Source organism: Chelonoidis abingdonii, chromosome 15 (genome assembly GCF_003597395.2).
Source record: "Chelonoidis abingdonii isolate Lonesome George chromosome 15, CheloAbing_2.0, whole genome shotgun sequence".
NCBI lineage: Eukaryota > Metazoa > Chordata > Testudines > Testudinidae > Chelonoidis > Chelonoidis abingdonii.
In genome coordinates, this window is record NC_133783.1 from 51,439,047 (window position 1) to 51,455,265 (window position 16,219).

Genomic DNA, 16,219 nt, shown 5'->3' on the forward strand with positions numbered 1-16,219 from the left:
GAGCTGATGCCCACTGGGGTTCTGGAATCTTCCAGATTCCTAGTCCTTAGTGACCTCAACCGCACATAGACAGTCCACAGTGATACAGTAGCACTTGAGCTCATGGCGTACATGGAAACCATCAGATTCCCCCAGGCAAACTCTGGACCTCCACATGCAGCCAGACATATGTTGGATCCTGTCTTTGGCCTAGGACTGGATATTGGAGACATCTCCAAGACACTGGTCTCCTGGTCTGACCGCTACCTTGTCCAGGCAGCAATCAGAGCCTTTCCTCCTTTCCACCAGGTAGTTAGCAACGAAAGTAGGTTCACCCTCGAAGACTTCTCAACTCACTAGGTTTTAAACTTGACTTAGGAGAACAAACTACCAGATACAAGGCCCAAGTGTCTATGACTGAGTACTGCAGTAGGATCACCTGTTGTTCCATACTATCGATGCCTTCACCCCTCGCTGTCCCTCCCCCAGCACTGACCAAGCGTATTACCATAGTTCACAGATTCACTATGGCAGATGAAGTGCACAGGCAGGAAGTTAGAATGCCAAAAACATTCTGAATTCCTCTGATCAGACTTTTGCAGATGCTATGGTGAAAACTATGTTTGCCCTACTGCACAGGCATGGTAAAAGATTTGCCACTTTGCTGAGAATGGGGCTTCTGCTGCCAGTGCTTTAGCATAACCTTGTATGAGAATGGATCATATTTGTATTCTCTTTTCACATCTTTTGTAATGTATATTTTTCCATCCATGCATGATTCTAGATCAGTGGCCCTAAACTTTTCAGGATTGTGCCCCCCTTATGCTTGTTCATGACTTCCCACCAGGGCCAGGAGCAGGGCTGAAGCTCTGGAAGAGGGGTAAGGAGGCTGAGGCTGGGGCTGCAGCTAGGAGCAGGTCTGGGGCTGGGAGTGGAGCTGGGAATGGAGCCACAGCCAAGGGCTGAGCCTGGAGGAAGGGCAGGACATGGGGCCGGGAGCTGATCCGCAGCTGGAGGTGGGGCCGGAGCAGAGCAGGGAGCAGAGCAGGACAGCGTGGTGCTCCCTCCTTGCCTACCTCCCCTCATAATCCTGAACATTCCTCCATGTCCCCCTAGAGGGGTGCACCCCACAGTTTGGGGACCTCTGTTCTAGATACGTCATTATATCTATATACACATATAGTGACTCTATTATGTCATGGTTCTTGCATGTTTATAAATCTCAGGAAGTAGACAGACTTTTTTTTTTTTTAACATTTTTAGAAAACATGCTTCCCTGTAAGTTATGGTATGTCAGCCGTTCCCATCATGTATATCTGAAAAGGTGTGCAGTCACTGTCATTTTGGATGGATGCCTTTCGCTGGGTGGAATTCACCCAGCAATGTGGGTCAATAATCTTCTTATTGTGGGTGAACATTCTCCAGTGTGATTAAGTATTGTGTTTCTTCAGCTGATGTCAACTTGGTCTGAGCTCAAGAGATGATTGAGACAATGCACTGATTATTTAAAAAGGAAGCCCAAGATCCATGTGCAAGACTGTGCACGGTTGCTCACTAACATCTGTGCATGCACTTACTAAAATTTCACAATTGTATGTGCAAAAGGCTAGTTATTGTCATGCACAATAACTTGATTTCCAGAAACAATTCAAGTAATTGTGCACTAATATTTTACATTTAGACATCAGCCCCCCCACCCTCCAAAAAAAAAAGGTGGTCCAATAGATAGGAGATCTTTTGGCTGTCGATGGCTATTATTTGCTGGAAGTCAGGAAGCAGATTCCCAACATTTCTCTCACCAGCTGTGCCTGTGTATTTTAACAAACATGAGTGGAATTTATCTTGAACAATTTGAGCCCCCTTCTCTGTGCAGGTAAAGCAACACATACAGTTTCTAGTGTTGCAACGCATGTTTTTTTTACACCATGTGTGGGAGTTGGGGAATAAGAAATGGGAAAGTTAAACTAACAACATGTTTGATAGAGGCTTTTAAAATGTAGTAATTTATCCAGCAGCATGCAGTGTCCATCATTTATCCTTCTCAACAGAAATGTGAAAACCACAAGCCCAGCTCTGTTACCGTGGAACAAAATATCCACCACTACTCCACTAATCTGGGAGTTCAGGGGTCTGAAAGTACTTCTACGAAATGGAAGATTAGGGGTCAGAGAGAAATTCTCCCACTTGAACTTCTCAAGCTCTTGCCTCTGCTGAAGCTACCATAAAGAGTGCCTAGCAGTGTTAATTGTAGAGGTGTTTTTTATGAAGTGGATGCACATTCTCCTGGAACTAGATGGAAAGCCGAAAAGGAGATCACATAGCTACCTGATGTGATCAACACTTACCCCACTAAAATCTTGGCTAGATCTGAACCAGTGATTTAGAGATGAAAGGGCTCAATATAGTCAAGTCTTGGTGCTATGAACGGAGCGTTTTGGTGCTTAGAATCTCTCCTCATGACCTGTTGCTTTGACGGATGCATTGTGCTCTGCCAAACTGCTCCTGAATAAGTGAAAAACAAAATGCCAAAATGCAAGTGCACTATATTAGCAGAAAACAATACGGGCCTAATCCTGGGCCCATCCTTACGTATGCAGGTATTCCCTTCGACATCAGTGGGACCAGTCACAGGAGGAAGGCTAATTGTGAGTGACAGTTGCAGTACTAAGCGCTAACACGAAGAAAACTTTAGAAAAAAACCAAAAATGGCAGTGCAGGTATGATCCAAAGCCCATTCAGTCACTAGGAGTCTTTCTGTTGAGCTTTAGAGTGCTTTGGATCAGGTCCAAGACCTTAATCCTGACCAGTTTAATTCTGCAGACACAAGATGAGAATTGTTCAAATGGAAGCTAGTTTACACTGAAGCCTGAACTGATCTAGTGTTTAAACAGTTAACCAGGAATTGTATGCTCTTTATTATTATCTTTAATATTATTATACAACATATTTTTCTATATCAGTGCATGTATTTTATACATCATTGGTCTTTAATTACTACTAATAGCCATTAATAATTAGTACGGAATATAAATCACCATTCTTCATTGAGATTACAAGAGATGCCATATAAACATTCAGAAAATATCATCTTCAAAGGGCAAACCTGCTAATAAAAATAACATACATCACACAATGGTCAAAATGCACTATAATATTTACAGTCTTCATTAAAATTCAATTTTTATGCTTATAATTTACAAGCTAAAACAGAGCTGGTTAAATGCAGTGGTTCCCTTTATAGAGTGTGTATCTAGTTTTGATACATAAAAAGATGTATGGTTAGCATGATAGGATCTTTGTTCAGTAAAATTATTATTCCTAATACTTGGCACATATAATGTGCTTTACAAGTTTAGAGTACTCAACAAGCATTAACTATGTAAGTTGCACAACACCCTTGGTTGTGGTAAGTGGTGTTTCCCTATTTTCAGATGGGGAAGTGACAGAGGTGAAGTGACTTGTCCAAGGCCACACTGCAAGTCAGTGGCAGAGTTGGGATTAGCACTCAGGGCTTCTAGGGTTCAGGTCCCAAACTCAGTCAGTTTAGACCATACTGTCCCACTAATAATATACCAGTAGCCATGGTTCATAAGTTGTAACACAGTTTCAGGTTTGTTGCATGCATTCGCACAAATTGCTATCTCTAGAACAGAAATTGTGATTAGCAGCTGCATGTTATAGATGAACACTATAAACTTATCTACATTACACTGATTACAAAGAGTTGAAAGGATACAAATGCTAATCCTTAATACAGGGAACTGATTTACAGTAGAATGCTTCAGTGTGCAGGACAGTAACGTTTCTAAAACTATGGTATTTATGTAACTTTGATTTCAAATATCCTGTTCCTAACTGGAAAAACATGTTGAACATTATAGAAGAAATATTATTCTCACGGTAACAAACTTTGGGTTGCAGAGAATCCTGTGGCACCTTATAGACTAACAGATGTTTTGGAGCGTGAGCTTTCGTGGGTGAATACCCACTTCGTCTCCTGTGTCTGATGAAGTGGGTATTCACTCACGAAAGCTCACGCTCCAAAACGTCTGTTAGTCTATAAGGTACCACAGGATTCTCTGCTGCTTTTACAGATCCAGACTAACACGGCTACCCCTCTGATACTTGAAACTTTGGGTTAGATCCTCAGGTCTGGCTGAGCAGTGAATGAGGGGGTAAAGGTGGCTAAGCCATTTTTCCACTTCTCTGATTCTGGGGCCAGCTCCATTCATAACTTAGAGCAGCCTAAGACTGCTACTAGTTACATCAGCTAGAATGATCACCTAATGGCTGCTTTGTCAGTCTGAGATCACCAGAGTCCAGTGTACTCCTGCCAGTCCCGCTATGCTGGGGCAGGAAGTGGGCTAGCTATGATGGCTGATTTTGTGTCACCCAGGCGTTTCCCTACCCAAGGGGAATCCCCAGCTAGGGTGAGCAGAGTCCTGATTTTATAGGGACAGTCCCGATATTTGGGCCTTTGTCTTATATAAGCTCCTATTATCCCCCACCCCCGTCCCAATTTTTCACACTTGCTATCTGGTCACCCTATCCCCAGCTACCAATTTAGGAGCAGTTTTCTGTCTGCTTTGCACTGCCTGAACACTATAAAACAGCTGGAGAGGATGAGGCGTTTTAAGATTTGGCCTTTTTAAATTTTAACATTACACTGACCATTAAAAAACTTAGATATGTTAATAGCATGAATGAACAGCTAGGTGGGTGCATACCTTAATTATGTTTAATTATCTCAGGCAAGTTCCACCATTGAAAAGTGGGTAGATGTGTAACAGGGGACAGGACCACTATCTGGTCCTGGTGAACAAAAGGTTAGCTTTAGCTGTGCTTCTGCAGGTGCTGTGGGGAAGAACCATAATTTAACACTTTGGGCAGCAGAGAGGAAAGACTGCCTGTGGGTAGACAGACCTCCACTACCAGGGTTTAAAAGATTGAGCTGACTCCCAACTGGGGGAGGGTTTTTTAAATGTTAGTTGTGGAGTTTTTTATTTTTTCTGATTACAAATATTATCTCTTGAGGAAAACCTTTGTGACTGCACCTGTCTATTTTCTCCTGAGGCCTTCCACCAGTTTACAGCATGATTTCAGAACAAGTGGAGCTCATGTAAATGAGGGGGAAATATGGTTCCCTCTAAGCCTTCCATAAATCAGGGAGAAGAAAGCGCACTAACAATTTTATCTGATTGCAATCGCCAGTGAATGTGACTGGGAGAAATGATGTCTATTTTTTAAATGGATACTTCTCATACTGTCTTGACGTCTTCTTACTAACATATGAAATCACCTTTCTGTACAAGCCAATCAATCGGTCTTGTCCCAGCTTAAAAGCAATGATGACTATTTCCATACCGATGACAATATAAAGGGAAAAAAACAAGAAAAAGCTGGGATGTTGCAAGTGAATATCACCAAACCCAATTGTTGTCAAGGTGATAAAACAAAAATAGAAAGCCTCCTCAAAATCCATGTGTTTTTCCCACACTGGAAGAATAGCTGCTGCACAGGAGATGTATGCAAAGACAATTAGTGCCATTAGCAAGATGGGCACATCTAGCTTTTCGAGTTCTTTGCCAAAGTTTTCGATGACACAGGTCATCTTCCCTGAATCTAGTTCGGGACATGAACTCCATCTTTCAAATTTGTTAATTCTTGGTGGCATAAGGCATTGATTTTCTCTTGCAATTAGCATTTCAAATATTTCAGCATTCCGGTATTGCAGTGACTTCCTTTTAGCAGAGGAATGGCTTTTCAGCACTTCCGTGATACTTAAAGATTCCTGGATGACTATCTTGTGTTCCATAAGCAATGATGATCCAGTTTTTATCTCATCGTTTTTCTTACAGATGCATCCAGAACACAGTTTAGCTGGTTTAGAGGCTAACATTTTTGACTGAAGTTTTCTAAATTCATTATAAGACTTGGATAAGATAGTTGCAAGGATGTCTCCCAGGTCTGTCAGAACCAAGAACATCAGAGGTATGCCAAATAATGCATATAGCATACACAGATATTTTCCAACCTTTGTTACAGGGTAGCTATGGCCATAACCTAAAAACAAAATAAAAATAGAACACTGCAATTTATTTTGTATTCAAAACGTTGTACTTTTTAATACGGTCAGTTTTAAGTCAATAGTTTGTGTGGTGATATTTTAGTCAATAGTCTGTGTGGTCTTTTTTTTTCTTTTTTTTTTTTTTAACATTTATCTCAATCCTTTAAAAAACTTCTTAGGCTTGGGGCTTTGTAGATGGGTGTGACTTAAAGCAGAAGGACCTTCACCGTATTCCTTCTGAACGAGCATATGCACAAACCATAAAACTTACCTGAAAGCAGAGAGTTTTTTGCATGTGGTAGCTCATACTTAGAAATTGACCCAGAATGGAACACCAGATCAAAACTCCCTGTATTTTGGTAAATTCAGATCGAGATTCTAACCTGAATTTTTGCAACTGGTTATTCTGTTAAATAGCTTGGAACAATGAATCCCAACACCTTGACTTATGACTCGGGGCCATTGTTGATCATAATTGTCACTGTTAATGATTTGAAACTGTTTACAGTTTGTTAGATCTGATTTTAATGGCAGGAGTTGCATTTGACATATGGAGAGTTGTAAAACTAGACCCTAGGGGACACACATTTTCTCCATTGAAGAGCATGGCTGGAAACCAATAACACTTTACTTTAGTGGTCTAAAAAGTACCAATATCAAATGCAACTAATGCAAAATTATTACCAGACTTCCACTGCCAAATGATCAATTTAAGTAACAAAATGGTAGTGTAAGATATACAGCTGCAAATTAAATTAGGACATAGGACTCCTTTCCTGCAGTTATGCCATTGTTTCTTTGGATGTGAAGTTAAAACCCTAACCCTAAGTTAATGCATTTCCATTAGGGAAAAGATAATAGAGAGAAATTGTATTAAAGTTTTTAATGGAAGTTCTCTTCTTTGTCCTCCAAAAAGGGATAAAGAATCCTTTTTAAAAACGCTTTTCTCATCCTTAGTCAACACTGTTTCCTCTTAGATGATTTTGGGGTCTGTCTTTAAGATTATTAAACCAAATACTGGAGTATAATTGCCGGGTCACCTTCATTCTTACTAAAGATAGCTGTAGTCTTTATGTTCTAATCCAGCCTCTGCCACTAACTCAGTGTATGGCTTTTGGCAGGTTATTTATCCTGTGTGTCTCCATTCCCACATCTGTGAAATGGGGATGCTAATTATTACTCTGCAGAGGTGAGTTGTGAGGCTTAATTACTGTAATTAATATGTGGAGAGTGATTTCTTTTTTCCTTTTGATTCATATACATAAAAGTGCCTATCACAGGTTATAGTTGCTTTAACATTTATTACAAATATAATCCAGCCAAATAACAAAGCAACAGCTGATCTCACCCTACACAAATGGCTCTCAATCAACAACAACAATGAATATCCCTTGCTCCTCGCCTCCGCTAGACCCCCCAGTATCTTAGACCTTCCAAAGAGCCTAAGTAAACAGATGTGGTTTATAGCTTCCTGGGAAGGTCAATAAATAGGGCTTATTTTGGATTAAGCATATAGAATGGGAGTAAGAGTGCTTCTAAGTGCCTAACTCACTTCTGAAAATAAGACTTAAGGTCCTAAATCATGTAAGAGATTTGGACACATTTACCAGTCATAAATATTTACTACTACTTACTAGCACCTACTGTCTATTCTTCCTCATTTCTCCCCAGTGAGGAAACTATTTTGTATTCCTAGCGTGAGACCCTCTTAAATTGCACTCCCCCCAAAAATAAAATCAGCTACAGCACTCACTGGATTATATTCTTAGCCAATTTGGTTTGATGTTTAAGCAAAATGTGTCCATACTGATCCGTTGGTCCTTACTCAAGCAAAACTCCCCACTGAAATTAATGGCTTCTAGTTTTAACTATGGTTTGTCTTCCTTTTTAAATCATTTGCAATAGCAAAATATTATATGTGGAAGAACATGAAATTGCAGAGATGGAAGAGAACCAAACTTCCATGTAGACCCATTCCACAAATCAGCTCTTATATTGAAGTCAGAGGGGATTTTGCCTGAGTCAGTAAAATAAATAAATAAAATTCTGATGCCTCTCTCACAGAAGTCCCATAAGAAAAGGTACAGATGTAGACACACCCACTCTGGCTGTAGCTCGACCGCTGCCTACATATGCAGAGGTACTTGTGGGGTAGTTCAGTCATATCTAGAAAACCAGTGGTGCAGGATATTCCATGTATAATAACCACCCTGGTTTGATTACATTCTGGTTCTAGGCTGTAAAGAAAATGGATGGAATTTTTTTTTAAATGTAACAAAGAGGAAGATTAACAGCCATGGAAGGGCAGAAAGGGGTAACCAAAGAAAGTAGTCTAAGGCAATGGTTCTCAAACTATTTTTTTCTCAGTCCACTTGAAAATTGCTGGGGGTCTCAGCGGACCACTTAATGATATTTCCAAATGTTGTTTGTACTGTTAGCAGGGCCGCCCAGAGGATTCCGGAGGCCTGGGGTCTTCGGTGGCGGGGGACCCTGCTTCAGCGGTAATTCGGCGGCGGGGGGTCCTTCCATTCTGGGACCCACCGCCGAAGTTCCCCAAAGACCCGCAGTGGAGGCCCCTCGCCGCTGAATTGCCGCCGAAGTGGGACCCGCCGCCGAAGTGCAACCGCGTCTTTGGCGTTAATTCGGCGGCGGGGAGCCCCTGCTGCGGGTCTTCAGGGCACTTCGGCAGCGGGTCCCGGAACGGAGGGGCCCCCCCCGCCAAATTACCGCCGAAGACCCGGCTGCACTTCGGCAGCAGGTCCCGCTTCGGCAGTAATTCACTGGTGGGGGGGTCCTTCCACTCCGAGGTGGAAGGACCCCCTGCTGGCAAAGACCAGGCGCAGAAGAAGCTCCGGGGGCCTAAGCCCCGCAAGAGTTTTCTGGGCCCCCGGGAGTGGGGGAGTGAGCAAGTGAAGGACCCTGCTCGAGGGGCCCCAAAAACTCAAGTGGGGGCCCCTGCGGGACTCAGGGCCTGGGGCAAATTGCCCCTCTTGCCGCCCCCCCCGGCAGCCCTGCCTGTTAGCTAACTATTGTAAAGCACTTTGATAAAAGTGCTATATAAAAAAAAACCTTAATGATTTTTTTTTTGTTCTACAAATAAAAGCACACAACTCATATTTTAATATCAGTAGTCTAACCTTTCTAATGTGATGGATGTGCCCTTTCTCCCCCGCTGTGGCAGTCCGTGAACTGGGGTTGGGAACAAAAGGCGTCTCTCCCTCTCTCCCCCACTGCAGTAGCCTCCGAGCTGGAGCTGGGAAGAAGGGAGGTCTCTTCCCCGCCACAGAGCTGAGGCTGGAAAGGAGGCCATCTCTCCCTCACAGCTGCAGTCCTGGAGCTGGGGAAAGTTGCCTCTTTCTCTGGCCACCACAGCCCTGCACATCCCAAATTCCCCCCACCCCCTCTTCTTGCCCCACTGTCCTCTTTCATCTACCCCACTTCTTCCCCCAAGGCCACCACCTCACCTTACATGTATGTCTTCTCCAGGGTCCAGGCACCTAATTAGTGGAGCCAGGCCTGCAGACCACAGTTTGAGAACCTCTGGTTTAAGGAGTGGGAAGGAGACTTGAGATCTTGAAACTGATTTCTTAATAGCGGAATAGGGAGGAGTATAGCTGAGGTTATACAGGAGAATGAATTCTGAGTCCAAGCACTTATAGAGACATGGGTGTGTGCATGTTGTTTGAAAACTGTAGATTCTGTCATGTCTTATGCTGAAGGATTATGTCAGATAACTTTTCATACCCATATTTAGTTTAACTGAACTTTGTTCAGTTGAGTAAATACAGGTTTCAGCTGGATATCTGACTGTGTTACCTTCTTTAAAAAACACACACATCCACCCGAGAAATCTTCTATCTCTGTCCCTTTACTTGTTAGCCTCTCTGGATTGCTGTTGCTGCCTCCTGACCTTCCCTCACAAAAGGTGGTGTTGGTCACTGTCTCAGGCATGCACGTTCTAACTGAGTGGTTCTATGTGGAAGACATAGGCCTGGTCCACGCTATGCGTTTAAACCGAATTTAGCAGTGTTAAACCGATTTAACCCTGCACCCATCCACACAACAAGGCCTTTTAATCGATATAAAGGGCTCTTTAAACCGGTTTCTGTACTCCTCCCCGACGAGAGAAGTAGCGCTGAAATCGGTATTGCAGTCCGGAGAGGCCGCAAAGTGGACGGTATGGCCCCGGCGGTACTCACAGTGCACCAATTGTGACCTGCTTCTGGAAGCGATCTGAACTCGTGATCACTGGCCAGGTAGCAGGAAAAGCCCCTGCAAATTGAATTATGTGTGGCCCACGGGACTCTACACATGGCATGCACTCAAATCCAAAAAGAGTCCAGCAAGGACCATACGGGAGATCACTGTTGATCGCTAAGTATGGGAAAAATCTGTCTATCAAGACTCCGTTAGCAAACGAAATCCAAGCATTTGAAAAACTCCAGCTTCGATAGACAAGCCAAAGCACGATGCAAATGTGACACGTAAGCGGAAACCAAAGACACGATGTCAGTGGAGGTGAGGGGTATGAGACTTCAGCTACCCACATCCCGCAGTCCTCAAACATTGCATCTGCTGAGCTCGCCATGCCTGAAGGTCAAAACCAAATGTCCCGGTGTTTCAGGTATCAGTGTCAATTACACCCCCCCCCCCCCCAAAAGAAAAGGGAAAAAAACGTTCTCGCACTGTTCAATGTCACCCCCAACTACGCAGCCTGGTAGACAGGGTTCTGCAGTTGAACAAACAGCATCCCTCCCGTCTAAACGGTACAATAGACGCATCCATTGGATCAATCAGCCAGCTCCTGAGCTGCCATGAGTACGGCCGGGTCCTAGGAAAAAATGATGAATGTCTCCCGTGCATCTCCCGGCAGATGGTCAGAACAGCGGTAACTGGCCTCATCAAGCAACGAAGGCTGAGCCCATCAGCACAACCCCCACTTAATACTACCCAAAGAGATCTGTACTGCCTGACTATCATAGCAGATTGGAGCTGGCTCCTCACCACCCCCCCCCACCCTTTAATGTCCTGCCGGACACAAGAACGCGGCTGCCCCCCCTCATTGATCTCACTAAACCAGGTTCTATCTCCACTGTATTATTCATCACACAAAGGGACACTGCACGTAGTAGGAACTGGGGGAGAGAGGAAGAATGGTGGCGCTTGTTGCAGGGCACCCCCGCAAAGACGCAGCATCATCATTCTGGCGGGAGTATCGGGGCTCTGACACAGATGGCTGTGCTCCCGGTTCTTTAGTACATTGCCCCATATTCTAGCAGGACCTGACTCTACTTAGACAAAACATAAAGAAGGAATGTCCGAACAGTCATCCCATTTGTCACATCTCCCCAGTGACGCTCAGCGAGGCAGCCCAAGCCACATGAAGCACAGAACGTACAAAAGGAATACCTGAAACCCGTCATCGTCACAAATTACAATGGATCAGACAAAATGGGAACGCTCTGCACCTTGCAAAGGAAATGAAGCTGCGTTAGCTTCAGTACAGCGTCGCTCTTCAGCAGCATCCAGTACACAACAGTGACAGTGAACAAAAGGCAAAGCGCTCCATGTCGCACATGGCGTCGGCCAGGGCACCAGGAAAAGGGCGCAAAATACTTCTCCGTCCTTCATCAGAGAGGATGAGCTGACACAATTACCAAATCACCTGCCACACTGGTTTTTGCATAGGATCAACTCCAGAACCAATGGCAGGGAGACTTGCAGCGACACTATGGTAAGCACACGATAGTACCCACAGTGCAATCACTGCTGGAAATCGACCGCGAGCCTTGGTACATGGACGCACACGACTGAATTAATTGTGCTTAGTGTGGCCGCATGCACTCGACTTTATACAATCTGTTTTACAAAACCAGTTTATGTAAAATCGGAATAATATCCTATGTCACTGCCTGCGCTTGCCAACAGGTGAGACTGGTGTCAAGAAGAACAGCAGAAGCACATGGAAAGTAGCACCCCACAGTGTTGTAGAGAAGGGACTAGAACAGGTCATTTTTGTTTGTATCTAAGTCATCTGTCTACATCTGGAGCCGGACTGGAAAATGTCAGGAGTACTTTATAGAAGCTTGACTAGCCATTCTCAGTATGTCTCAGTGGATACGCAAGAAAGAATTAGTTATAATGCCTTGTATTTATAACACACTTTTCAACCTCAATAACTGTGAAGCTCTTTAAAATCAGATCACCACCTCTGTGGTGGAGGGCAACACCCAGTATCACACACAACAGTGGGGAGGACAAGAGCACATTTTGAACCAAAACAGCAGAGAAAACTTGTTTGTTCTTTTTTACAAAAAAGTTGCATTAAGTCATGATGACCATGTGTGCATGCACCTGAGCAGCTAATTTGCATGTCCAGTTACAACAACCTCAGTGCTAAAATGCATTAGAATATACTGGTATACAGAGCACTGGATAACATTTTAACTCGAATTACTCACCACAAATATAGGTCGTCCTTTGTGAATTCATTGGATGAAACCCATGAGTTAAATGCAATGATTAGCATCAAATGTTAAGTGTACTTTACCTCACAACTTACCCACTGTCGTGAACACAGTACAGCAGAAAAAGAGAGACCCGAGGAAAGACCATTGTTCTTTTGGATCGGCAAGCCATTCCAACTTAGTTTCGGTAAACAAGTCATGGACTCTTTTCTTAAATATCTTCTCATTTTCTGTCATATTTTCTGTTAGAATAACAAAATAGCATGTGGTAACTACTTCAAGATGCTGGGCCACACCAGCAACTGCTGTAAATCAGCATAGCTCCATTATGCCGGCTGAGGATCTGGCTCTGTTACTTTAAAAGAAGAACATATCCACACACAAACGTATCTTTGCCCAAGCTGTAAGCAGTCAGGCTAGTAGCTATGATGAAGAAACAGAGGAGGGTGGGCTGATGGGTGAAAGCATATAACATTAAAAAACGAGTACAAAGAAACTGGATAATTTTTAAAAGGAGAAAGATAGAAGATATACCAAAGCGAGAATGACAGAAAATTTGACATCTGTCTTTCATGACATCCAGCTCTTCTCTTTTAGATACCTGGTTTATTCTTCTTCTGGCTGAATAATTGAACTGCAGGGAGACAGAGGTGAGAGGGAAAAGAGGTGCAACCAGCATGGTCTTTTACTTAAGAAAGTAAAACCATTTGTAATCAGAAGATAAACAGAAAAGTCTCCATTTGTGATCTATTGCTGAGACCCATGGCCCCTACCTGTGGACGAATACCAAATGCATTATCTCTAGCAGCTACTCCTATAGCCTGCACATGTAGGCATCTTTGGAGTGTGACTTACCCCCTGTAATCCCTCTCTGAGAGTAAGCTCAGTTGAAAAAAGGCACTCATATTCTGGAATAAGTGTCCACAGAGGGTTTATACTGAAATAAATAACTCTTCTGGAATAATTATTCTGGAGTTATTATTTTGGTAATTTTTTAAGTGTAGACAAGCCCTCAGAAGGAGCCAGTGACCATTCACTTCAAGCTCTTTCATCTATTTAGTCTGCTGTAGACAATGAATAAGTGCTACCACCCTCTCTTTCTTTGCCATCCTGACATTATATCGCCTGTACTTGGACCCATCCTTCACATAAATGATTATTAGGATCCAGCTTTCCTTTGACTCTCTGAACTGTAATGTTTTTGTTTTGTAAGGCAGCAGGCTAACCTCCGATTACTAGGTGACAAAAGGAGACCCACATAAGGGCTATTACAATAGCTAAGCAATCAGTCACTGTTCAGCTACCCAGGGTAACTCTAAATCTTTCCAATGATGCAAGAAAAAGAGAAGTAGACAAGCACTACAAAAATCTAGTCAAACATTCACATAGGGATCGTGGAAGTTTACAGCCTGGAAATCATAATTAAAGCAAATAAATACATTCTATACATAAGGAAAAGCTGCCTCCACGCTTACCCTTCATTATTTTGAAGTATATAGTCACAAGTTAAGCAATCTAATTTGAATGACAAGAGGATTGGTAATACCCTGTAAGCAAAGTCATTTTTCTATTACTGCACATACCTGTTAAATCTTTTGAGAGGTTCCACAGCTTCAGTATAAAATCCTTATATTCTTTACTTTCATTACAATTTCTGTTACCCTCAATGTGAGAAAACATGACAGCCCCCAGAAAAGCATAGATCACTAAAGAAGAGATGAAGCAGGCATGAGGAAACACCATCCAAAACACTCTTGTGCACATCTTTTTGTCTTGCTGGGGACGAGATCTGAGTTCCATCCTCAAGACTCTGTTAGGAAAAAATCAGCTAGAGCTTTTAGAAACAGGGAAGTGAGAAATTTCTGGTATTTCAGTGAGGCGTCTCTTATCTGGGAAATGAGAAATCCCCTGTTTCATGCTTTCAGAAGGAGGACTTTATAATTGAACACTGTAGTAGTGTCCCAGTGGGCCCTGGAAAAAGCCTATGACTAATCAAGTCTTAAAATATCTGTCAGATGATGATACAGCATGCTATAGCACTGAATTACTATTGATCAGGTAGAGCTGTAATGCACACAGATGACCAGTTACTGTATGTATCTATTGGAGTAAATTGCAGTTTAAAGTTTCTTGTACTGAACTTCAGCTTTTGCTTTTCACTGGCACAATGGAAGCAAATTTTGCAGTAACAGATGAAAAGATGCATGGTGTAAATAAAGGACATGTATGTGATATGGGACATTCCACCAGGAATGAAGGGGAGAGACCTATAATTTATCAGAGGCAGATAGTGCTGGGACTCTACCATTGTACTAATGGTCATTCCGGCAGGGCTGCAGAATAATTCCGTTTCTCCTACTGATGTATGAAGCTGCTGTCTAGGCCACCTTATATTGGTTGTTTTCTTTAACTGTAAAGGATTTTGTCTATGAGGCCAAACCATGAAGTCCTTGCCCAATTCTTGGCCAGTTTTTAGCCCCATGCTAGTGACTTTTCTGGAAGCATATCTACCTTCAAAACCAAAACTTTCACTCTTATCCCTCACTCTGAGACACTGAAAGCGATGAGCACTGTCACTCTCCTTTGCCATTTTTAACAATGAGGGTAACTAGAACAGGCTACAAAGGATGTGGGAAATTCGCCATCTCTTGTAAGGCTTTAAACAAAGTCTGGAAATCCTCTAGTACCCCCACAAGATACTGAGCTAGCAGCTGCTGAAATGTTATGGCCTTTGCTATGAAGGAGAGCAGACTAGCTGATTATAATGATCCCTTTTGGCCTTAAAATCTATAAGCTAGCTCCTCGGTTGTGCTCCATGGTGGAGCTCCAAGGTGTGGTATGTTCATCCCAGCTTTGCCCACCTGCTAGGAAAGGAGGGACTGGGAGCTGCATTCTGATCTTCAGCTGGCTTTTCAGGGCTTAGTCCCTGGTATGACAGACTACATGACTGACTGACATTTATTTATTTTTCACTGGACCCAGTACATCATTTTTAGGCAATAGACCTAGAAATCCTTTTTTCTGTTTAATCTGCTCTTTTTTTTTTTACGTAAATGCACCTTTAAAACACTTGAAAATGGCTCATGTGTATCTTTTGTAGTTCAGTTTTAATTAGCAAGAAAGCCTACAGCATTTTCACATCACAGGATTGCAATCATGGTGGTGGCATGACTTGTCCTAGGGACTAGATGACCTCCTGAGGTCTCTTCCAACCATATCTTCTGTGATTCTATGATTTTGTCACCTGCTTCTCAAATTTCAGCCACAGTCCTATAAGGTGTGCTGAATCCTTCAGTCCCATTGATCTTCAGTAGGACCAAAGATAGCTTCACGATTCCCAGGACATCCTCAGCCACTTGAAGTGTCAAGCTTGGAGCTTGCAGCAATGAGAGAATTTGATAAAAAATATATTCAGTAAATGATTTTTACATTAGCTGCTTAATCTAATGCATTTCCCACTGTCATTGTGTTACATATCTGGGCTCAAATGCTTAAAACCAAACTGTGGTAAGCACAAGCTAGTCCAAATTGAGTTAATGCTACTAGCACTGAGAAAGATTTTTGCAGTCTGCATTTCCTTTTCATATTAATGGACTGCACAACTTACACATTTCCTAAAGGCCATTTCTGAACTCCATTTCTTTCATTAGTGAAAATACACATTGCTCTAGAGATAACACTTGAAAAGGTTTTTGGGCAAACCTGC

The 16,219-nt window shown here is 42.8% G+C and overlaps 1 protein-coding gene across 1 annotated transcript; it reads right to left on the reverse strand.

The window, feature by feature from the left end:
- Positions 1-5,215: 5,215 nt before the first annotated feature.
- KCNK18 (potassium two pore domain channel subfamily K member 18) lies at positions 5,216-14,313 on the reverse strand. The gene is made up of 3 exons (XM_032780764.1): positions 14,097-14,313; positions 12,609-12,755; positions 5,216-6,042 (listed from the first exon to the last, which is right to left on the reverse strand). Exons 1-3 carry the CDS (start codon positions 14,311-14,313, stop codon positions 5,216-5,218), a joined length of 1,191 nt encoding a protein of 396 aa, XP_032636655.1.
- Positions 14,314-16,219: the final 1,906 nt, after the last annotated feature.